At 36.4% G+C, this 24,240-nt stretch overlaps 5 protein-coding genes across 7 annotated transcripts; 2 read left to right on the forward strand and 3 right to left on the reverse strand.

The window, feature by feature from the left end:
• Positions 1 to 3,012: 3,012 nt before the first annotated feature.
• Positions 3,013 to 8,541, forward strand: LOC9327636 (helicase-like transcription factor CHR28). The gene is made up of 11 exons (XM_021011451.1): positions 3,013 to 3,185; positions 3,699 to 3,835; positions 3,917 to 4,506; positions 4,972 to 5,043; positions 5,116 to 5,193; positions 5,278 to 6,208; positions 6,551 to 6,681; positions 6,891 to 7,109; positions 7,230 to 7,808; positions 7,908 to 8,117; positions 8,211 to 8,541. The coding sequence occupies exons 2-11, from the start codon at positions 3,745 to 3,747 to the stop codon at positions 8,313 to 8,315; spliced, it is 3,006 nt and encodes a 1,001-aa protein (XP_020867110.1). The 5' UTR covers positions 3,013 to 3,185; positions 3,699 to 3,744; the 3' UTR covers positions 8,316 to 8,541.
• A 163-nt stretch (positions 8,542 to 8,704) lies between these two features.
• LOC9327637 (scarecrow-like protein 3) lies at positions 8,705 to 10,976 on the reverse strand. Its single transcript, XM_021011452.1, has 2 exons — positions 10,775 to 10,976; positions 8,705 to 10,564 (listed from the first exon to the last, which is right to left on the reverse strand). Exon 2 carries the CDS (start codon positions 10,418 to 10,420, stop codon positions 8,975 to 8,977), a length of 1,446 nt encoding a protein of 481 aa, XP_020867111.1. The 5' UTR covers positions 10,421 to 10,564; positions 10,775 to 10,976; the 3' UTR covers positions 8,705 to 8,974.
• Positions 10,977 to 12,287: 1,311 nt separating this feature from the next.
• Positions 12,288 to 16,018, reverse strand: LOC9330313 (7-dehydrocholesterol reductase). Its single transcript, XM_021011619.1, has 13 exons — positions 15,834 to 16,018; positions 15,276 to 15,498; positions 15,133 to 15,188; positions 14,915 to 15,017; positions 14,743 to 14,808; positions 14,219 to 14,332; positions 13,962 to 14,088; positions 13,635 to 13,735; positions 13,146 to 13,271; positions 12,971 to 13,035; positions 12,813 to 12,894; positions 12,643 to 12,725; positions 12,288 to 12,557 (listed from the first exon to the last, which is right to left on the reverse strand). Exons 1-13 carry the CDS (start codon positions 15,917 to 15,919, stop codon positions 12,491 to 12,493), a joined length of 1,299 nt encoding a protein of 432 aa, XP_020867278.1. The 5' UTR covers positions 15,920 to 16,018; the 3' UTR covers positions 12,288 to 12,490.
• A 98-nt stretch (positions 16,019 to 16,116) lies between these two features.
• LOC9330314 (E3 ubiquitin-protein ligase MARCH2) lies at positions 16,117 to 18,076 on the forward strand. Of its 2 annotated transcripts, XM_021011621.1 has the most exons (7): positions 16,117 to 16,333; positions 16,410 to 16,644; positions 16,730 to 16,815; positions 16,918 to 17,064; positions 17,332 to 17,434; positions 17,567 to 17,679; positions 17,766 to 18,076. In XM_021011621.1, the coding sequence occupies exons 2-7, from the start codon at positions 16,431 to 16,433 to the stop codon at positions 17,853 to 17,855; spliced, it is 753 nt and encodes a 250-aa protein (XP_020867280.1). In that variant the 5' UTR covers positions 16,117 to 16,333; positions 16,410 to 16,430; the 3' UTR covers positions 17,856 to 18,076. The 2 variants fall into 2 exon arrangements, with proteins under 2 accessions (XP_020867280.1, XP_020867279.1); XM_021011620.1 differs by having other exon boundaries at positions 16,117 to 16,644.
• LOC9327638 lies at positions 17,958 to 20,697 on the reverse strand. 2 transcript variants are annotated; one of them, XM_002894207.2, is made up of 13 exons: positions 20,332 to 20,697; positions 20,146 to 20,243; positions 19,938 to 20,020; positions 19,681 to 19,807; positions 19,532 to 19,595; positions 19,311 to 19,408; positions 19,136 to 19,220; positions 18,937 to 19,060; positions 18,745 to 18,846; positions 18,588 to 18,652; positions 18,427 to 18,508; positions 18,264 to 18,343; positions 17,958 to 18,159 (listed from the first exon to the last, which is right to left on the reverse strand). In XM_002894207.2, the coding sequence occupies exons 1-13, from the start codon at positions 20,550 to 20,552 to the stop codon at positions 18,102 to 18,104; spliced, it is 1,287 nt and encodes a 428-aa protein (XP_002894253.1). In that variant the 5' UTR covers positions 20,553 to 20,697; the 3' UTR covers positions 17,958 to 18,101. The 2 variants fall into 2 exon arrangements, 1 of the variants encoding a protein (XP_002894253.1); XR_002329234.1 differs by having other exon boundaries at positions 18,745 to 19,060; positions 19,927 to 20,020; positions 20,332 to 20,553.
• Positions 20,698 to 24,240: the final 3,543 nt, after the last annotated feature.

Here is a 24,240-nt window from a genome sequence, read left to right on the forward strand (position 1 = left end):
GGCTATCTATTTTCAAAAATGTCTCTCACTAAATCAGAAAATATTTATAAAGTTTTTCCAATCATTTTTATTTAACTCTACTATTACATTTGCTAAACATATGTTGTTTCCTACTTGATTAACGAGTTTACTTGGGTTATACCGTTAATATTGATAATTTATAAGTGTATGCTACTATGAATATTTTTTTACAATTCAATTCAATGGGTTATTTTTTTTAATATATTTAATTTTAATTTTATATTAACAGATTTTTAATGTAGAGATTTAAATAGATTTAACGTATTTAACAAGATTTGGTTGAAGATTCGATTCAAGTATTTATAATCTACTATACATTTTTGCAACACTTTTTGGGGTTCCTAATCGGGTCAAATTTTGTTTAATTTTGATCCGGAAATCTTCAATCAGATCTTTCCTTATTTTTGACAAAATTAAAAAACGAAAATTAATCAATAAAATCTAAAAAATATATATTTTCTCAACTAGTTACTATACCTAAACTCTTTATTTATGGCAAATTCTCTACAATTTTTTTAGATATAGAAATCAAATATGATTATTTAATGCTAATATAACAAATTTGAACTAATTTCCTAAAACTTCTCTACCTAATTAAAACATAAATATATGATTCTCATTTCACTTTTATATGATCTTATATTTATATTATTTTGAACTATTATAAAATATATATACTTAATAAAAAAATTCGATTTTTTCTGCATATGCTATGATTCAAATTTTTTAAAACGGACATATTACTCAATCGATGAAGAAAAAAATATGTGTACAATCTATATTAACATTTTTGAAAAACAAATTTGCGCGTTTAATCAGGTCGTATTTTTTTTTTTACTCTGACCCGGAATTGAGTCATTCAGATATTTTCTTAATTTCTACAATTATCTAAAACGGGACAATATACCACGGTGAAATCTTAAAATTAACAAATCGAAATACAATTATTTAGTATTTTTATATACATTTTAAAAATATTTTTACGGGTTGGTCTAAAAACACACACTAATTATATATATATATATATATATATATATATATATATATATATTATAGAAACTATTTGAAAGCAAACTTTTAAATTGACTCGAATTATATGTCTTTTAAATAAAAGTGTTATTAAAAGAAATAACAAAATGATGTTTAATTTTACGGGACATGATTATATGGTGGGACGGGTCGGATTTGGATTGATATTAATACGGGATAATATATCACGGGTGAAATCCTGGGATTAACAAATCAAAATACAATTATACAATTTTAAACACAAAACAAAACAAATACAACTTAAAATTTTCATTTTTAGTTACAACGCATGTGACTCGCAATGTACAACAAAAAATATTATATACAACAAATTCATCAATTTATAAAAAGACAAAAAAATCAAATAATTAATCCGCGGTGTACCGCGGGTAACAATCTAGTATTTTATAAGAGTGTAGAAGGTTTCACAATGTATCTATAGAGTTTACAAGTTATTTATAAGGTATTTATAAGGTATTTATAAAATATTTATAGGATTTTCCTCACATATACATGTAATTTGTGTATGCTTTAATAAGATTACACATATATTTGGATAAATCTCAGATTTCATGGATAATTTGATAATGTTTTAGAGAAAGAGTTAGAAAAGTGGTATTGGAAAATTGGTAGGTTTGAAATTTCCCAAAATAAAATTGGTCAATATTTTTTTTTTCCAAAATAAAATAGTTATTAAAAAAATCTAGTCAATGCTAAATATATATTTCGCAAGATTTATAATATTTAGGAAATAAAATTTCCAAAAAATAACCTAGAACTCAAACTATATTGCATCCCCTATATAAATATACGCCTCTCCTAATTCCTAAAATAACAATAAATCTATTACCGCCGCCATATTTTTTTGTTGCCCTTATTTTCGAAAAATCAATAGACTAAACGGCGTTCGAGAAAAACTCTAATCTAATCTTGAGACAAAGTATCGGTGCTTTACTCCGAAAGGTAAAAAATCTTATTTTGATGAACTCCTTCAATGGCTTAAATTTTGTTTTTATGGGTGGTGAATTAGTGATGGACAAAATATTCGGGATCTGAGATCCATAATGAGATTCGACACAATTCGATGTAAAAATAGGTTATGCAAAATCTTTGAATTCGGATATTTTGATTTAAAGATTAGGATACCGAATCTGCTTTTCTATATAATTCTATGAATATATATATATATATATATATATATATATATATATACTTATTTACATAAACTATATAATAAATAGAAGAATTACTCAAAAAATCACCAAAAAACTATATTTTTGATTTTTTTTTGTAAAAGGCACATGATAGGTTCTAAAACTTTTTATATTTGAAATTTTTTTATGATATTTAAATTTATTTTATGATTAATGTTTTTAAATTAGTTTATACTAGTATTTTAATTTTGAGTTATTTTTGGTGGATCTAAATCAAATCCAGATACACACGGATATTGACGGATATTGATCCGGATAGGTATTTCTCAGATCCGATGGATGTGATATGGATCCGAAAATTGTAAAATTCCATGATATATTATTATTTTTCACTTTTAATAATGTAAATGATATCTAAGAAGCTCAATTTTCATTTGTTTTGATGTCAATTTAATACTTTTAAAGTTATAATTTACTTGTTATATAAAATAATAAAACCTTCTATAATAAGAAAAATATAATGGTATATTACATTAAAAAAAAAACAATACTAGTAACTTATAACAAAAAAAAATCGATTTTATACCCATTTATGGAGTGTGAGAATTCACAGTCTAATTTCTTTTTCTCAATTATTCTTTTTTTTTTTTTTTTTTTTTGTCAACAATCATCCTTAGTTCCATCCAATGAAGTAGACTATAAAGTTGAAATAATATGGGCCGAGAGCTTTGGCCCATGGGTGACGTGGGTTCACTGATTTTTTGTTTTTACTATTTATTTAATTTTTATTGGTTGAGATTTTTCCTCGTTTTTAAAAAAAATTGATGAGAGCGTATCTATCTTCATTTTTTTCTCCGATCAAAACGCCGCCGTAGCGTCTCTGATTCTTTCTTTGGGTCAACTTGAGACCCTTCCGTATGAAGAACAACAATTGGCTTCACACTCTCTCTTTTCTCAATTTTGCTTCTTACTTCTTTCCTGGTACTGACTGATTCTTCCCAATTTTCCCTTTTTTTTGTTTTGTTGTTGTCGTGCTCTTAGGGTTTCTTATATCGAAAGTTTGGTTTTTTGATTATATTGTCCCGCCATTGCATGTTGTTGTTGTTGTTGTTGTTGTTGTTGTTGTTCTGTTCTGTCCTAATTGCTTTTCTGGGTTTCGGAATAATCTTGAATTGGAGTTCTTTTGGTTCACTCCGAAGAGTTTCGGTGATCGTCCACTAGAATTTGATGCCAAAACATTACAAAGTTTCCAAAGCCACCGCCCACTTGAAACTTTTTTTGGTGATTATAATTTGTTTATTTCGATTTAGCATTACTTTTACAATATGCAAGTGATTCTCTTCATAAAGTATGTAGCTTTACCTTGTTTGATCTTATCTGGAAGCTCTTACTCTTTTGGTAATCTTAGTTTCGGATTTGCCTTTCGCGATAACAGAGCTCTTTGTAAAAGTTATGCGTTTTAGATGATTAACATTCCTTTCTTGTGTATGTCAGGCTGATTAGAAACTTGACCGCTTAATTCTTCAAAGGAGTTCTTGCCATGGATTCCGCTATTGATATCAGTTCAGATAGTGATGTCGAGATACAAGAAACTAGAACCAGGCCTCAACTTCCCCCACGGACAGCTGAAGGTTACATGTCTGACCTATCTATTTTTTTTTTGCTGTGACGTTAGTTAGGGTAGCTTTATGGAGTTGATGATCTTGGTGCAGGGTCTCATAGGAGGGATCCCTCTACGCTAAGACCGCAATTTTTTAGTGGGAGGTCTTCTGGTGCAAATGGCCACACGGAAACAGGACTTACAAATCCCGCTTCACGTAATGGTTTTGAAGCCAAGTCACTGCCACGGGCAGAACACCGTGCACATTTTGCGGGAAATGGGACTATAGGAACTTCCAGAATTCCCAATATTTCTGTTGGAGATTATGAGAAATTTTCATCTCAACAAGCTCTTAAAAGGACACATTCAACAGCTTTTAGTCGAACTCCTTTTCCTCCCAGACCTGATATTGGCACAAGTAATGGGAATGCGAGTCACTTTCGAGGGGATTATAGTAGTTCAGCTGTGTCAGCTGCAGGGAACAAGAGTAGCATTGGTGATCGTTATGGTGGAGCACATGATGAGATAGGCATGGGGCGTGTGACTAATGGCACTCGGATCCTACCTCCATCTGTGGCGCATGGAACATCTGCGTCTCCTTCACATTTTAATGGTTTAAGTGATCCAATGCATAGGAATGGCATAGCCGAAGAAAGGAATTCGGAAAATGACGAGAGGCTGATCTATCAGGCTGCTCTACAGGTATTCATCCTTATCTCAACTTTTGACTTTCCGATTCCCATCTTAGTTTTCCTTTTGTGCTTCTATTCTATGTGCAATGCACCTCTCTCTTTCACCAGCTGTGGGGTTATTGGACTTCATTATAATTTATAAAGTATTATGACAGTGGTAGTGAACTTGGCCATTGAATGATTGGAATAGGCTCGTTCCTTCCTGTTTGTTTTATGTCAGAAATGAGTAATAGGTTAATAAAGGTTCGGATGTCTCAATTTCTCATTGATGCTTGAGACCTAGTAACATGCTGAATTTCTCTGTTTTAGACCATGTGTGTGGAAGCATTTTTTTTCTTCCTTTTTGAGAAACGATAAAGAATATGAACACTCACTTTTGTTGCATTCGTTTCTTATTTCGCACTGTTGCATCAAGGTTATGATTTCCATTTGTAAGTGCTTAAAATACTGATAATTGAGTACATATTTTTTGCAGGAACTGAATCAACCCAAGTCTGAGGTCGATTTACCTGCCGGTCTTCTTTCTGTTCCCCTTATGAAGCATCAGGTATACATGTTTTAGTTCATCTTTCAGCATCTGTCAGAATGGTCGTGTGTACTAAACACTGTTGTTTCTCAGAAAATTGCATTGGCCTGGATGTTTCAGAAGGAAACTAATAGTTTGCACTGTATGGGAGGGATATTAGCTGATGATCAGGTTACTTTTAATCGTAGTTATTTCCCGCTAAACTATCTATGATTTTACTAGGTTTCCCAAAATTCCATTTGGTGTACTGTGCAGGGCCTTGGTAAGACAGTCTCGACTATTGCTCTTATCCTAAAGCAAATGCACGAGGCAAAATTAAAGTCCAAGAATTCAGGCAATCAAGAGGCTAAAGCATTGGATCTGGATGCTGATGATGAGTCAGAAAATGCATTTGAGAAACCGGAGTCTAAGGTTTCAAATGGTAGTGGTGTGAATGGTAGTTCAGGCATAAAGAAAGCCAAGGGAGAAGAAGCTAGTACTTCAACACGCAAATTCAACAGGATGCGACCAGCTGCTGGCACTTTAATTGTTTGTCCAGCAAGTGTTGTGCGGCAGTGGGCAAGAGAACTTGATGAGAAAGTTACTGATGAAGCCAAACTTTCTGTTTTAATATACCACGGCGGTAACAGGACCAAAGATCCTATTGAACTAGCAAAATATGATGTGGTTATGACAACTTACGCTATTGTTTCAAATGAAGTTCCAAAGCAACCCCTGGTGGATGACGATGAGAATGATGAAAAAAATTCCGAAAAATACGGACTCGCTTCTGGCTTCTCCATCAATAAGAAACGGAAAAATGTAGTGGGTACTACTAAGAAAAGTAAGAAAAAAGGTAAGAATAATGCTGACGATTCTTCGTCTGACCCTGACTCTGGTACTCTAGCAAAAGTTGGGTGGTTCAGAGTTGTACTAGATGAAGCTCAAACAATTAAGAATCATAGAACCCAGGTGGCAAGAGCATGTTGCGGTCTTCGAGCCAAAAGGAGATGGTGTTTGTCTGGAACACCGATACAAAATACAATAGATGATTTATACAGCTATTTCAGGTTTCTAAAATATGATCCATACGCTGTGTACAAGTCATTCTGCCACCAAATTAAGGGTCCAATTTCCAGAAATTCCCTTCATGGTTACAAGAAGCTTCAAGCTGTTCTAAGGGCTATAATGCTGCGCCGTACGAAAGGTACTTTGACTATCTCATTATTCCTTTTAGTGGGTGGATTGGTGATGGACAGGACTTGAAAAAAGTGGTCAATGCCATGCATTTTCTTATTATATCTGCTTATCTCTTAGATACTTTATAATGAGATTAGCTGTGAGCTTACCTGAGCCGTTACCTAGTGATAGACCTAAAGTTAAGTCCAAAACTATTCTTCGGTTTGTGCATTTTTCCATTTCATTTTGCTCTGATCTTCTGCTTTTAGATGATAGAATTTTCATGTTACTCCGATTATCCCCTTACGTAACTGTGCTGCTGTTGAGGGTTTCTGATAAATTGATACTCGTCGTCTGATCTGCTATCTAGGAACATTGCTTGATGGCCAGCCTATAATTAATCTACCACCGAAGACAATAAATTTGATCAAGGTGGACTTTTCGGTAGAGGAGCGGTCTTTCTACATGAAGCTTGAATCCGATTCACGTTCTCAGTTCAAGGTGCTCTTTTTGTGCTCCTCCAAACTATCAGTTTATCCCTGGTTTATAGCTGTGATCTGCACGTTTTTGAAAAAATAAGATAGTAACTAGCAACTCGATGTGGTATAAATATAGTTTGTGGTTATGGAGAAGTTTTCATTGAAGAAAATGTTTTGCAGTGATTCCTGATTTCCTGTCAAGTATGTAAGATGATATTTCTTTCTCTGCAGGCATATGCTGCTGCAGGAACTTTGAATCAAAACTATGCAAACATTCTTCTTATGCTTTTGCGACTACGCCAAGCGTGTGACCACCCCCAACTTGTTAAAAGATATAACTCAGATTCTGTTGGAAAAGTATCAGAAGAAGCTGTTAAAAGGCTCCCTAAAGAGGCTCGATTTAGCCTGCTCAGTTGCTTAGAATCGTCTCCCATCTGTTGTGTCTGCCATGTAAGTGCATAATAATTTAGCGATATAAGTAGCATGTCTTCAGGTTTCACCATAATCTAGTCCTTAGCTGCTAGTTCTTGTTTTCTTTACCCATACATTCTCTCTTTTGTCTCTTTGCAGGATCCACCAGAAGACCCTGTTGTTACTTTGTGTGGCCATATATTCTGCTATCAGTGTGTATCAGATTATATCACAGGAGATGATGACACGTGCCCTGTGCCTAGATGCAGAGAACAGCTTGCACATGATGTTGTTTTCTCTAAATCCACCCTTAGAAGTTGCATTGCTGATGATTTGGGTTGTAGTTCTTCACAGGATAAAGGGCATGACAAAGCAGTTTTTCAGAACGGCGAGTTTAGTTCATCAAAGATCAGAGCTGTCTTAAATATTCTGCAGTCGCTTTCTAACCAAGGCAGTCCAAACTCAACACAGAATGGTCAAATGGCTTCTTCCTCACAGCAGCCGTATGATGATGATGATGATGATGATGATGTCACCATTGTCGAGAAACCAAGTCTGCAGTCAACTCCTTCTAACCAAGGACCAGTAAAAACGATTATATTTTCCCAGTGGACTGGTATGCTTGACTTGGTTGAGCTATCTCTAATTGAAAATAGTATAGAATTCAGAAGATTAGATGGTACAATGAGTCTAATTGCCAGAGACAGAGCTGTGAAAGAATTCAGCAACGATCCAGATGTAAGTCGTATGCATATCTTCAAAACTCCTTTATCGGAAATTATTTTTTCCTAAACGATTTTCTTAGTGGTATGTGTTCCCTCCTTATGTCTTAAACAGGTAAAAGTGATGATAATGTCTTTAAAAGCTGGAAATCTTGGGCTGAATATGATTGCTGCATGTCATGTCATTCTTCTTGATCTTTGGTGGAATCCAACTACTGAAGATCAAGCTATTGATCGAGCACATCGTATTGGACAAACTCGACCAGTTACTGTAACTCGTATTACGATAAAAGATACTGTCGAGGATAGAATTTTGTCTCTCCAGGTATGCTTTAAGATCTTATACCTTTCCTTCTAGCTGATACTTGTTTTCCCCTCAGTTTCTCATTTATGGTTCTGTGATTTTTGTTTATTATAGGAAGAAAAAAGAAAAATGGTTGCGTCTGCCTTTGGTGAAGATCATGGTGGAAGCTCTGCAACTCGATTAACAGTTGATGATCTTAAATATCTATTCATGGTGTAGACAACTCATGTAGCTGTTCTTAAATCTTCGGTTGGCGAAGTTTCGCTTCTTTCAGAATTTTGATCATGAAGAGTTCTTGAGCTGCATTTTTGTGTTCTTCAGGTTTACAGATTTGAAATGAGGAAATATGTAAATAACTTATCTGTTGCCATAGTATATATACATCAGACTCTCTTTGGATGGTGCACAATGCACATGTCCTTATTATAACCTAGTTATATATACACATGTTAGTCGTTTACAATACACAAATGACGAGATCATCTGCTTAAAGAAAGGCAAGCTTTGGTGGTCTCTGCAAGAATTTGGAGTTAAGAACTTTATGTGCCCTTTTAATGCGTGATTTTCATCTTAAAGGATTGATGGTGATTGGTCGATATGACAGTAAATAACTTGAACCGACCATAAAATTAGTTATCTTCAGCTCAATTTGGATTTGGTTTGGTATTACACCAGACCAGACCAAAATGAACCAACACACTGTTGAAAACTAGAAAGGCTTATATGCAGATGCAGTAGAAGCATTTGCCAATATAGCATAAAGAGACAGAAAATCACAATCACAAAACAACTAAGATTGTGTCCCTATGTATACAAAAGAAGGGGACTCTGCTCATAAACGAAAGAGAACACAAAGTGTACATATCATTCATGTTCTTTCACTTCCTGCATCTCCAAGCTGATACCGAGTATAGAGGTCGATCTTGCCAGCAAATCACTGCGCATCCGCTCTCTTCTTTGATTCTATACCCATCAAAACCGCATCCTTGAAGCAATCTTCTAGCCTGCAACATCGCATAGTAGCTAAGAGGAACATTCCCAAAACCAGCCAAATCAATCCTCTGGCTCCATTTCTCAAGCTTCTCGTGTCTTTCTCTTCTCTCAAATCCCTCGCAGGCTATGATGTTCTTGATCTCCTCCCCGAAGAGCATCTTCTCCACTTTGATCCTATCTTGAGACGTTCTTGGAACTTTTGTTTCCAAGCAATCAAACAATGCTGCGTAGGTGTAGAGTGATTCTAAAAGCCTCTCCATTAGTGTGGAGCCGTTGTGGTCTGAGTCTTGCTCAGTGACCACCATGACCTTTGGAGATAAACCCCAAATTGCATTGAGGAAGCAATCAGTCCTTCCTGAACTAGGTAGAGGCAAAGATGAGGCTGAGTCACCACTCGGGCTATACCCATTGTTGCTCATATCATTCTCATGTGCCTCGGCTGCAGAGCCATGGCTCATCATTAGAACTCTCTGCAAGTCAACTCCACTAGGGTTGTTCTGAAACCGTAAAGCGCAGTTCTTTCTCATGAGATCATCATCCGAGGCCAAGAAGGTATGCAATTGAAGAACCGAGCTAACGGCTAAGGCCTCTCCTGTTTTAACCCGCAACTGTTCTACATTTAAACAGTCTAATCTACACACAACAGGATTAAACTGAAACGGGATATCCAGCTTCTCTGCTTCCTCAATGAGTCTATGAGCCATTTGTTCAAGCACTTCCTTCTGATGATGAACACCAGTGATTCTCAAATGAGGTGGACCTTCAGGCCTAGAGTTAAAAGCTTGAATCAAAGCAAGCCATTGAGATGGCTCAGAAGCATCGAGATCAATCACATGAACCATCTTCTCTCCTTCCATAGCCTCAAGTATAGCTCGATTAGTGAGCAAGTAGGAGACTTTGAGTATCGGGAACATCTCAAAGAAGAGTCTTCTAACATGAATCTCCTCAGAGACATTGTTGGTTCTTATCTGAGTTGCGTTAAGAGCCTTGTAGAGACCAGGCCAGGACTTAAGGATTCTGTTAGCGAGCGCTTCGGTGAAGTAAGCAGCGATACGCTGCATCGTGTCGCCGTCAGGAGCAGCGAGGTGAGAGAGCTGCTCGAGCGCTGCGTTAGCGTTTTGGAGGCTACCTGACGCAACGTGGTTGGCGCAAGTTAGCAAGAGGTGGATTAAGTAGAGACCACGCTCCTCAGGTTTGAGATCTTTGAGACAATGAAACGGTGATGAAGAAGCGAGGAGAGTCGGTCTGTTGAGTGACATCGTTGAGAAGACTTGAAGTGGTGATGAAGCTACAGAAGATGTTCCATTATCTTCTTGAAACATAGCCACCATTGAAGGCCAAAGCTTGATTCTGGATTTACTCAGAACCAAAAGAAGAAAAGAATAATCCTTTTTAAGGAAAGATTTAACTTTGAGAGACTCGTAACCAGAAGAACCAAACCCACGATTCGGAATTTCCTTAAAGATCCAGAGAATCTGCAGTTAAACAAAAAGAAGGTTAAAGAACAGAGGAACTAGGGTTTGCAGAGAAAGTACAGAATTTTAAAACCTTTGAATCTAGTAAAGTTTTCAAATAGATATAGACGAAGAAACACACACAGAGAGCTGAATTTAAAGTTTCCTAATTTGATAAAAAAAAAAAAAAAAGTAGCAATGATCAAAGATGATAACCAGAGAAAAACTTACATCAGTGGAAAGAAAAAAACCACATGAATTTCGAAGAAAATGTCTTAAAGCTTTTTTTTTTCTTTTTGGAGTAAGGGGTTCTTCTCTCTATCTTTATCTATCTATCTAAGTCTCTGGTGGTTATCTTGTGAGTAATAGCGTGTGTGTGAATTGTTGTTTGTGTTTTTTGGAAAAAACTTTAAGAAAGAAAACACTAAAACAGAGGCATTGTTCCTTTTGGCTCTACGTACCAGACAATGCGTGATAGTCGGTTTTGTCTTCTTCCTCTTTGTTTTTTCTTTTCCTCTTTCAAATCTCTTTTTTCTTTCCTTGGTTTTAAGGAATTATTAAAAAAAGTTTGTCGAATTTTCAGTCCCATCCATCTATATTATATGGGTACTACATAATGAATATTCACATAAGAATATGTATTTTGATTTTGAGTGATTTTTCACAGCCATTAAAGTGGAGGTATAACATCAATAAATAGCTTGTGTTGCATATCATCATGTTCTTTTTAATTTGAAAAACTTGTAGGAATTAGTCTTATTGATTGGATTACTTATATCTGAAATAAATTGTTTGGCTCACCTATAATAATTCTCTTGAAATTAAGTTAAGTTTCTCGATTAAGAGGAACTAAAAAGAAAAAGCATCACTTATGAAGGAAGAAGAAGTTCAATGAACCCATTTGGCATTATACAATTTGGAATTATCTAATAATAGATACATACACGAATACAACATATATGTCTGTATTCGAGATTGGAACCTCCACTTTTATGGGTTTTTGTCATGGCATGAGGTGGATTTGGAATCATGACTATATTTTTCTACATAGAAAAATTGTTAAAGAGAAAAAAATAAAAAGCTGTTTTGGTAATATTGATTCTGAGAAGACGGAAACGTCCAAACACGCCCTAACAAAGACAAAACAAAACCCAAAAACCATCTCTTTTGTTTTTGTTGTTTTGTTAGAAAAACAAATAACAATAAAAGAGATGAGGCTGAGGCTTGGGTGTGGGATTTGTCTGTCTTCTTTAAATGTTCATTGTCTTCTCATTACTTTTGTCTTTGTCTTTTTCTTCTTTTTAATGCCTACATTTTTGTCGTCTTCTCTGCTTTCTTTCTCTCTTTGTTTTTTACTGTGTGAGAGAGAACATAATACAGTTTAAAAACTAAAAAGACCATTGACCAGAGAGATTCTACAGAAAAAGAATGATGTTATTTTACTATTGTACCTCATCTAACATCCTGCATAATACCAAATCAAATCTAAAATGTGGAGTCAACTTGATAATAGTATAGTAGGTGAGATCTTTGTGATTAAATAATTGAAAGAACACTTCCAGTCCTTTGTGAACATTTTGTAGGGTTCAAGTTCAATTAATGCATTGTACTTATAGGGGTTCAAAACCCGGTTAATGATACCTAGACAACACTAATAATATAAACCGATAATTAAAATATTAGATGATGAATTAACATATTTGGATGCATTAAAAAGCAGTACGTATAATCAAAATATCAAATATAAAAATTAAAACGGCAGGCTAAATTTAAATAATCTAGGGAAATACATAAGCGTAGCTAGAGATTTCAAAACCTATAGCATACAAATCAGCAAAATAATGTCTAACGCATCAATTTTGCTTTTCTCGGTCTTTTGATGATTCCAACGTTCAAATTAAAGAAACAAGTGTAGTATAAAAAAGAGAACAACAGACTTCGTTACAATCAATAGATCCCCGGAATGATCCTGTATTTGACTTTCTCACAGTACAGCTTCCAATATTTCCCATACCTTACCAAAAAAACACACAACCGAAATATTGTCAGCAAATCAAAAGGTACGATGTCTAAATAAATAATTCAGATTTGGTGCTTACTTTGATCGGCATCGGTCATCGTCTCTCTTGGCTCGATCGAAGAGAAGAATGGTGAGAAATATGACGTAGAAGTATGCCAAGAACTGGTTGAAATAGAGCAGAGTGTGTTAAGTTTGTCTCACTTGCAACAAGAGCATATAATATAGCAAAGAGATGGAGAAGGATTTTACATTATCGAAGAGAGCCGGTACAGTCCAGAAGAAAGCACTTAAGATCTCAGGAACATAATGGAAATGACGAGCCAAACCCCACCTGCACAGTCAAAGCCATTGATGATGACAAACGCCTAGTTAATTGTTGTTACAGTGTAAAAGTAGAATAGCCTCACCATCCAGACGTTAAGAGAAGACTAGTTTTAGTTTCACCAGATGTTGTAGTATACGACGCCACAATCTGCAACAAACCGAGAGACCAAGATATATTCATACACATCAAAATGTTTAGATCTGAAAAAAGAATAAAGCTAACTTCACTGAGCTAGTTGAGGCTTATTATGATCACACCTTTGACGGCGCTCTGCCCCAAACCAAACATTTCCCGTTTGTCCTCCTGAACTCTTGCCTTTGTCTATCACAGTCATAGTTTATGTATATGCAGAGAATTCCTGCAACTAGAATGTATATTGCCAACTGCAACCAAAGACGGATATAGTGAAGTCTTAGATACGGAGATAGGCATAAATGTCCCAACGATTGTCGCCTCAGTAGTGTTTCATGAACAGCTTTATTCTACTACAAAGACTGATATCTGACAGCTACAATCATGAGCCATAAGACGCAACGAGCATTTGATCAACATTCTACGTCTAATGTAATGGAAGATACCCAGTAATTCAATTACAAGATTTGAAGTGCAATTACTAGAAATTGGGATTGTCACATTTAGCTAAACGTGACTTTTTTCCATATGAAAAAGTGGTATTTTAAAAGTTTCTCGTTTGATTAACACAAAAAGGGTATTTCTCTCTTCAATACAAATTAAAAATCATGCACCTGAGTTCCAAGTTCGACGGGGTGGTTCACAAGGTACATGCCTGGAGAAGTGTACACAGAAGGCACCCACACTAGACAACCCCAGCATATATAGAACCCAGCTGAAAAATCATAAATTATAAAGCATCAGAAAGTAAGCTTCTGTCCATGGGTCAAAGCTAGAGACAATCATCTGAATAAAAAGCTGCAGCCATATAAACAGAACTGGCAAGGAAATTATAGCCAAACAGTAAAGAAACTTTTGTTGTTGCAACTGGCTTTCTTTCCTTGTACCCTATATGAGGAAGATGATGATTTATAATTTTAATCTATGTACCAGAAGCATACCTCGGTCATGTGCAATGTCCATGGTGTTCCAATAACCAGCTTCCCACCAGAAGAATTTTGTGACATACACCAGCATCAGGATGGTGTTCACCAGCATTGAATCAGATACTTTGCCATTTATTTCATACTGGTTAAAGAAGGTATAGGAATCACAAATCAGAAAGAGGTGAAGTTCTCTAATGAAATAAGGACTTAAAGAAACCTCCAGGTTATGTCGTCAGAGTGTAGTATTTACATAAGAACTATCCAGAAAGTACCTGTTTTATGCAGTACGTGACTGCAAGAACTGCCCAAGACATCATTCCGAATCTGCAGTTAGTAAACACCTTGATGTCAAAGTTCTTACCAATTCGAGGGTACAACTCCATGCCCTGCAAACCACGACGCAAAGAACACAGTGAGAAATAGATTGCCACAAATGGGATTGTCTTAATGATAAGCTGAACAAAAAGAGTACATTGTGAGAGATGATCTCAACTTGAGATTGTTATACAAACTACTGAATACTTTGTTCTTGTCCTTCACCGACTACTGACATTTTAGACGACATTCATACCAAACTAGTTCTCTTGTATCTAGTCAATAAAAAGATAAATACTGCTAAGAACATTGACGAATACAGGTCTACTAGATGTGGAACTTTAGTAAAGCTTGACATCCAAATGTCGAGAAAAGAGGCAACCAAATTATGAGGAGATGGCTAATAAGACACGAGTTCTTCGAATAAATCCCAACGAGTAATTTCAAAAGAATGAGAATCTGATCAGCAGAAATAACTCACCCAATAGAAGTCAATTATTAGGTTACCACATGAACCAGAGTCATTTGATGAAGGTGCAACATGGCCCTGTACAAGAAAAAAAAACAAAGTTTTAGAAACACAAAAGGTCAAATTCTATAATAGTAGAGACTAAGAAAACAAAGAACACACCATTAATGACATAGACACTTACTTTTATGTACAACAAAACACAAAATATGAAGCTTCCAAATATTAGTGCCGAAAATATTTCACCCAAGTGATCATAGACAATTGCAGGGTTGAAGATCCCAAACCTGAATAACGCAAAGAAGTGAACTCACATAAGTGCAACAGTTAATCCAAGCTTAAGATACGTAAGCATAAACTTAATCCAAACCAAAGTCATCAAAAGATTAAAACATTTCTTACCACCAAAGACCAAGATAGGTGGCTAGTGTCACAAAGTAAGCAGCCACACCATTGGCCTGCAAGAACAGAACCGTACAGTTATCATCTGCATCGACTTCCACCACACAAGGCTAATCGAACTCATGCAAGGCCATTTCCAGTACCTTGTAAACTGGTCGGTTTCCTGCTGGAGATATTGGACCCTCAACTCTTTTACCAGGTAGAAGCAGCTGAAGAGCAGCTTCAAATGCGCCATAGCAAAATATAATTTCCCAAGCAATCAAAGTGGGTCTTGGCCAAATGTTGATGAGTCCTTGAACTCCATTCTCCCAAAAGAAGCCAAAGGTCTGAGTAACAGAACCATCCTGATGAACCATTGCGTACCATCTACATCATAAAGAAATGAAACTTGTTTGCATTACTTAAAAACTCACTGAAACTGATGGTCTCGGGATAACTTATAATCACAGCTAACTAATTTCCAACAAGAAAGAATGTCCACTATTCCCCATATTAGATTAAATATGATTTTGTAGCTTTAAAACTACTCTAATTGCCTAAAAATCTGGAAACTCACAATTACCATAGAAAGAATCATTGAATCGCTTTTTCAATCAAAGATTCATACGGTTCCTACTTAATGGGAAATGATTTGAAGATATCGGCTATTCACTTCTCGTTATGAATTCAGGAGATAGAAAAATCTGCGAGGCCGATCTTACAGGAGAATGACGAAAGGTGGACAGAAAGCGAGAAGCGATAACATCGATGCGTAAGTAACGATCGGAGAATGTACAGTCTCCGCCATCTTCTTCTTCTTCTTCTTCGCTTGTCTCGGCCAAAAGCTCAGATTCTGATCTGTGTTGACTAATCCCAACAGAGTCTGCGAAGTTAACGATGAACTTCACAGGACTACTGTGAAAGTGAGATAAATCCCACGTGTCACGTGCTCTCCACATGTTTTTTTAAATTCCAATTTTACCCTTTAGACTTTTCTTCGCCATCGTTATTGATCCCAATCAATCAATCTTCTTTTGCTTCTTCTCTCTCAAACCTCAAAAGTTCATCTTCGTCTCTGTATTCCCCACATAATAGTGATGAATCGAGACTAACAAAATTCAATTCCCATCACTCTGATTCGCAGCCGTAGTTTACCAATTTCTTTTACTTGCAAGCAATGGCTTGTCTTGGAAGAAATTTCTCGAGAATTGGTTGAGTTCGTGTAAGTATCGATTTTTCCCCTGCGAAACCCTAGATCGAGTTTTCTGATGCTGTGTTGAATTCTTTCGCATTCACAGAAATTTTAGTATGTTTAAGAGATGCAATTAGTGCCTAGTGATGATGATGATGATAGGAAGGAACGTATTTTTTTGGACGAATCAACATCCTCGAACGAAATCGTAGCTGCGGAAAGAGGAGATCGTGTTGTGGAGGAAGGACAAGTTTCAGAAATAGCTGAGACTGATGATGACGAAACTACTCTTCTTGTTTCTGGAGATCAACCACAATGTCGAATTTGCCTTGATGTTGGAGGTATAAATTAACCACTTCCTTATCTGATACAAGAATAGGCATATGTTGAGAAAATGAGACGACTTGGTTTGTTTTTTGGTTGCAGGGGAAGATCTGATTGCTCCGTGCAATTGTAAAGGTACTCAGAAGCACGTTCACAGATCTTGCCTTGATAATTGGCGTTCCACCAAGGTAAATTATCGCCATCATTGCCAGACAGTTTGTTCTTGGTTTTGAATTAATGGTTTTACTTAGCTTATCAAGTGTATTTTGTTTCTATGCAATATGTTTCAGGAAGGTTTTGCATTTTCGCATTGTACAGAGTGTAGAGCCTTCTTCAAACTCAGAGCCAATGTACCTGCTGATAGATGGTGGTTGAGATTGAGATTTCAGCTGCTGGTTGCTAGGGATCATGCGTTCATCTTCATTTCTGTCCAGACGGTACTACATGACTCCCATTTTTTCACATCCACACTCTTGTACATATACTAGAATTCCAAAATGAGAATGCTAATCCGTAGCTTATGACCAAATCCTTAGCTTATTGCCATACCACTTTATGACCAAATTCGTGGTTTCTTATTGCATTTGAAAACCGAAACAGGAGATTCCTTGTATGAATTCGGATTGGAGATTCATACAAGATATATGTGATGCTTAGTGAATGCATTTATATATACTAATGAAAAAGGCTTCTCACATCAACAGATTGTAGCATTCTTGGGGTTACTAGTTTACAAGTTCTACGGTGAAGAACTACGAGAAATGTTTGGTTATGAGGAACATCCTTATGGGTTCTACACATTGGCTGGTACAACTATTTTCGTTTTCTATAGGTTCATGGACATAATCGCCCAATCACCAGGCTTAGATTTGATCAAAATCATCTTTGTGCTGAACCACTGAGCGTATAATTAACATGATGGTCTGTTTTATGTTGCAGTTTTGGCCATTGTCTTGGTAGGACTGCTATACGGATTCTTCATCGCCATAATATGTGGTCAAAAGATCAACGAGCGGCATTACCATGTTCTCGCCAAACAAGAACTCACAAAGGTCCGGTTTCTTGCAGCTTTTCCGTTCTTGATTTACAGTAATCGCCTTTCTGGTATACAACACTGTTTTCGTGTCATTCACATCAGGAATATATAGTGGAAGACCGCGACTGCAAGAATGTTCCTGAGCTTGACCAGAGTCATGTGATGGAACTCAAAATGTTGGGACTTTATTGAACATATAGTACAAGGAAAGAGCTTGTTGGATCTTTACTTTTCATGTCACCTGTAAATTATATTCTTCATTGATTTATATGGTTGTTTCAACGGACGATTGTGTCATCGCCAAGTGGTTTTTTGATTTTTTTTCTATGTATCTTTTGATGAAAATGTTTATCTGTAAGAGTATACACATCAGACGCAAATTGGTTTCCAAAGTAAAGTATCGATGATCAATCTATGTTTCTTCTTCCTCGGTCGAACTCATACATATATCCCTAAAACCACCTCCTTCGGCTCGGTCTCAACCATCCAAGGTGGCCTTTAGATTAGAAGACCAAGAAAATATTTTATCAAATTAAAATAGGTGAAATAAAGAATCGATATCTGCAATAAAAGGAAGAAAAAGGAACAAAAATGGCTCACTTGTTCAGTATGAAATTGAATGTTCCTTGTGATGCACGTTTGAGAAGAACTTCCCTTGCCTCTACTGCGATCCCTTGAGGCTGTGTAGAACAAAATTTCAACATTGTTTTTCATCGTAAACAAAAAAAACTTAAGGTCTCTTTGGGAATCTAGAGAGAGACACCTCTTCTGGAAACCAAACCCCTGGCTGTGTGCTTCCTTCAAGCATTGCTACAACAAAAGCCGCGGTTGAAACTCCAACGGATCTGTAAACACAAGATATATCGGTTCTCATACATAGCTTTATACATGTGTGTGTTATATAGGGATGTTAAGGAGACTCACACGGATAGTTTTTTATGACTAAATAACCCAACTGTGGTCCGTCCATCCGAGCACTCCAAATCAACCTTCCCAAAGAGTTAAACATAAGTATCAATGGGTCACCGAAATAACTACTTAATACTGCAGATTATTTTCAATTCTCTGTTTTTTCACTTACCCTCATCGAGACACGCTCTCCAGCAAAGCTATCCATGGCTCTAACGACAGGGTCAAACAGCTCTACCATTTGTTGGACTTTGGTTCTGTCTCTAAGGACCTCCTGAAGCGTGCAAGACAAGCATTGCAATTTGAATACAGGAATATAATTGATCATGGGACCATTGACTCAGGTAAGGTCTGAGCATGATACCGATGGTAAGAGTTTTGTCATGATCTCCATTCCCCAGTTCCAGAAGAAAGGAGCTGTGCCGAATCGAGCAACGACAGTTGGCACTCCTAGAACTTCATGAGTTGATCTAACCTCTGGCAAATTCCTGAAAACAATCACTGTTCTAAGCAAATCCTTTCCAGTATGTTAATGGAGCTTTTGATATGGAAGAGAAACTTACAAAAGATAAACATCTCTTTTCCGGATGCCTTTTCCGAAATCCACGGTTATCATTCCACTATAGGGTCTTAGTTTCACCTTCTCCCCTGATCAAGTCCCACAATACAAGGCTAAGAAAATTTCTGAGAGAAAGATTTGTTTAGATTTCTAAGAGTTAAAAGTCCTATAACACTTACCTTGTTTATATGCAGTAACTTCCTCTCCGAGTAGTAGAAAACTCGTTGCTAATATTGTAGGACCCGCACCGCCAGTGCCTGCTGTGTAATAAGAGAACCTGATATGACATTGCGAGACAAGTAAAAGTCTGAGTCAACTACAAGAAAAAAAATATTGTTGCAATATGAAAACTATAGTTTCACTTACGATGACAAACATGTAAGAAAGTTCTTAGCGTTACCTCAATTTCTCTGGCTTTCCTTTGTCTTCGCTTATTGCTGCAGCGACCATTTCTGCTGCCATCACTATAAGAAAGTCAAACATGTTGTTAAATTATTGCAACAAAACAATCTCAAGCATAAAAGCTAGAGGGACAAGTATTCAGATCACCATTGCTAACTCCTGGATATATTCCAGCCGTTGTTAACGCCGGGATATTCGCAGCAATTGCCTCAGCTTCAAGAGATTTTGCACGGAAAGCATAGCTTGTGTCGTCACAAACATCAAGATATGCAGTCTGTTTCAGATATAAACAGAAAAAAGGACTCAATTCCTAAACTCAAAAACTAAACAGGAGGATTGCTCATCCATTTCGGACAAGGTAAGGTTTGGTGACATTAGAAACTGTGTTTTTACCTTATCCTCACCTTGGTCTTTATAGCAGCTTCAAGAACAGTGCATCGAGGAGCTTGCTGGAATGGTCCAGCGGCATGGACTACAAGATCTACGTCTGGATTCACAAATTTCACGGTGAATTAATAAAACTTCAAAAGCCAAAAGAAATCCCAGAAAAACTTATCTAAAATCCCTACCAAAATTGTCCAATGATAATGTCTTTGGTAAAGTGAAACAAACCTCTTAAACTTGTCTCAAGCATCTTAGCGTCATTGATATCTACTTGAGCAAACTCAGAATTCTCTCCCAATTTAGCCACCATTGCTTCACCTTTCTCTCTGCGCACAGAGGATGATTCATCTTAATGAATTTCGAACCTTTTCGACATTTCCATGGAAATTCAAAAAAAAAAAAATTCTCGCGAACCTGTTGCGTCCACCGACGACGATTTTTAGCTTGGGACATAACTTAGAGAGAGCAGTAGCAGTAGACCCGCCGACCCGACCCGTTCCACCCAACACTAATACCCGGTAGTTCCGGGTAGGATCCGAGAGCTTAACCTCCGGAACGCCGTCGTATTTCGTTTCGCTAGATGAAGCTGCTAGCACCGTGGCTCTGTACGGTTGCAGCAGCAGAGCTCGAGCCATTCTCTCTCCCTCCCTCACTCACCTCATCTCCTTTTGCAGTTTTATCGTAGACGATGATGACGTGTCAGATTTTGAACGGGATAACTTAGTTGGGCCTTTTTAGCCCAGTAAATAAATATATGGGCCTTATACTTGCGTGGTTCGAAGAGAAGAATAAATAGACTACAAGGCCCATCAATTTTTTTTTTGTAATGAATTTATTATATAAGTAATGATTAAATCGGTAGCTGCAGCACTACCAACTTATGTTATGTCGTGCTTCAGACTACCAAAAACAATCACTTCTAAATTTACTAGCGCGGTAGCAAATTTCTGGTGGAGCTCAAATGGTGACTCCAGAGGTATGCACTGGATGACTTGGAACAAATTGTGCGATAGCAAATCGGAAGGGGGAATAGGATTTCGGAATGTGGACGATTTTAATTCAGCTTTACTAGCAAAACAATTATGGCGGTTGATTACGGTTCCAGATTCTTTATTCGCAAAAGTGTTTAAAGGACGGTATTTTAGGAAATCCAATCCTTTGGAAAATATAAAATCATATTCCCCATCATATGGATGGCGGAGTATATGTTCAGCTAGATCTCTGGTTAATAAAAGACTTATTAAAAGAGTCGGATCTGGGACATCCATCTCGGTGTGGGAGGATCCCTGGATTCCAGCTCAGTTCCCGAGACCAGCAAAAAGTAATGGGTCAGTTGCTGACCCATCTTTAAAAGTTAAAGACCTTATAGATAGTCGGTCGAACTTTTGGAATATTGATCTCTTAAAAGAGATGTTTACTCTAGAAGATGTCGCTCTAATCAGCGCCATACCTGTGGTTGCGCCAACAAAAGAAGATTCTTTGGGTTGGCATTTTACAAAATCCGGAAAATATACAGTGAAATCGGGATATCATTCTACACGGATGGAAAAGTCGGAGACCAATTTAAACGTTTTTGGCCCTAACATCAACACATTAAAAGCATATTCTTGGCAAGTGCAGTGTCCACCTAAGATACGCCATTTCATATGGCAAATCTTACTGGGATGTGTACCGGTCACGGAAAATTTAAGGAAAAGAGGAATTGATTGTGACACGGGATGTGCCAGATGTGGCGCATCTGAGGAAACAATCAATCGTACACTCTTTCAGTGCCACCCGGCAAGGCAGATTTGGGCACTTTCACAGATTCCTACGGCTATGGGGATTTTCCCCACGGAATCAAATTTGACGAATTTGGATCACTTATTTTGGAGAATACCTACGGAAGTTGATTCGTCAGTCTTCCCATGGATTATTTGGTATATTTGGAAAGCAAGGAACGAAAAGATCTTTGAAAACATAGATACAGACCCAGTAGAAGTATTACGATTAGCGGAAAAAGAGGCACAATTGTGGCAGTCAGCTCAAATTGAGCTCCATAATGAAAATCATGGTTCTGTGAAATTGGTAAATCAAGATCGAATAAGGGATATTACACTTGAGGCGGAGTATTCGGGATACCGTTGTTTTGTGGATGGATCATGGAAAGAAAGTGATAAGTTCTCCAGTACAGGCTGGTTCTGTACATCGTCAAATGGAGAGCCGTCAACCATGGGAGCTGCGAACCTCCGTAGAAGTCTATCTCCACTACATGCCGAAGTCGAGGCCCTTCTCTGGGCGATGAAGTGTATGATTGGTGCAGATAATCAAGAGGTAGCGTTCTTTACAGACTGTTCAGACCTGGTGAAGATGGTGTCTTCTCCAACCGAATGGCCGGTGTTTTCAGTGTATTTGGAGGAATTTCAGAGCGACAAGGAGGAGTTTTCATCTTTTTCTTTATCTTTAATTTCTCGTAGGACTAATGTTAAGGCGGATAACCTGATATGAAAAGTTCGTACAGAACTGCTTCATATCACCTATGTAAACAACATTCCTTAGGAATGGCTCTTTTGAACTCTAATTAATTGCGGATGACAAAAAAAAAGAAGAATTTATTATATACATCCAGACAATATAAGCTTAGACGGTGTTTAAATATAAATAATTAAATAGCTCAAATCTATAACTATTCAACAACGTGTATAAAATTTTTGATACAAATTAAATGCAATCACTCATAAACTTAAATGCGAAATTGAATTTAGATGAGAAAAAAAAATGTTGTGGTGGAAACTGGAAGGGAAAAGAGAGAGCGTTGCGTCAGCAAAGGGTAAGCAGGTGACGTGTCAAGTCACGTGACCACAAATCTTGAGAGAGCCAAAACGCGGAGAACCTCTAGGGTTAATAAGAGGAGGACGGACGAAGTAGACCCCTACTAGGGTCAAAATAGTAAATATCCTGAAACCTGTGGGTTCCACTGTTGAGTGGCAGTGAGCTGTCAAACTGGGGAAGAGCGAATTTTTATTTTCCTTTTTTTCTTCTTATTCCATTTTTTTTTTGCTTCTTCTTCTTAAATTGCAACGTGCGTTTACATGGGCTCTGACGCTGTTTGTCCCTCGCCATTTGTAGATATTTTAATTTCCCAACAATTTAAACATTTTTTTCCCTTAAAAAAAAAAAACCATAATGTAAAATTAAAATTGCCAGCTTCTATGCTGCTGTTCGCCACATTCATTCATACACCAAAAGGACATTCGAATACTATTTAATAATTGCATATATATTTACAAATTTTTAACTATTGTTGTACTGCATAATTTTTAAAAAATGCTAGCATATTTTGATTTTAAATTGAGTAGCTAAATCAGATTTGTCATTTCATTTTCATTTTAAATATATTAAGTTAGCATGTTCCGACGGTTTATATACTTCAAATTTTAACAGCATGCATCTATATACTATTAAAAGAGAAGTACAAATGAAAATGGGTCGGGTTAAAATCAGAAAATTAACCCGAAATTCTGAAATCGGATCTTTGAAATTTTTTTTGGAATATAAATTCGAATTAATAATGAAAAATCGAATGAAAAATGAAATATTTATGGAAATCAAATAAAATCTGATTGTACTTATGGCAACTAATTATAAAAGCATATTCCGAACAATATTATACATTAATTACGTATAATAAATTTGTTCATATATTTTTGGAACTAATTCGATAACAATCAACGTTTTTATCATTAATTTCGCTCATTTTAGCCAATTATCATTAATTGAAAGATATCTTACTTGCTTCTAAAGATTTCTAGAAAATTTATCACACATAAGTAATACCCCATATGTTTTATAAATTAAATAGATATTTTTATTTTGGTCGTGTACATTAAATAGATATAAAATCCATGTAACTAATTTTAATTTAGTTAGATTAAATTGAAATTATGGTATTTTCATACCTATAACTTACCAAAGAAGTTTAATTTTCAGTTTATAAAGATTTATTGAATATGATTTTAGAATTATTCAATAAGATGATAAGTATTTATTAAATTTTGTGAATCATGAAAAATAATAACTAATTTTTAATCATATATTTCATCTTTCATCTAACAAATAAGATACATATTCTATTATTCTTATATCCAAACTTCATTTTGTTGTATGACTAAATAATATTCCTATTAGAGCTGTCAAAGCGAGTTGATTCGTCCCGTTAAACCCGTTTGCGATAGGCAAAAAATATTTTGACTTGTAGTTGTCGGTCCGCACGATCCGCGGGTAGCATATATGAAATACAAACCCGTCCCGCGAATGTATGCGGATTTGCGGGATTGTCCGTGG

The sequence above is a fragment of the Arabidopsis lyrata genome (assembly GCF_000004255.2).
Source record: "Arabidopsis lyrata subsp. lyrata unplaced genomic scaffold ARALYscaffold_1, whole genome shotgun sequence".
Taxonomy (NCBI): Eukaryota; Viridiplantae; Streptophyta; class Magnoliopsida; order Brassicales; family Brassicaceae; genus Arabidopsis; species Arabidopsis lyrata.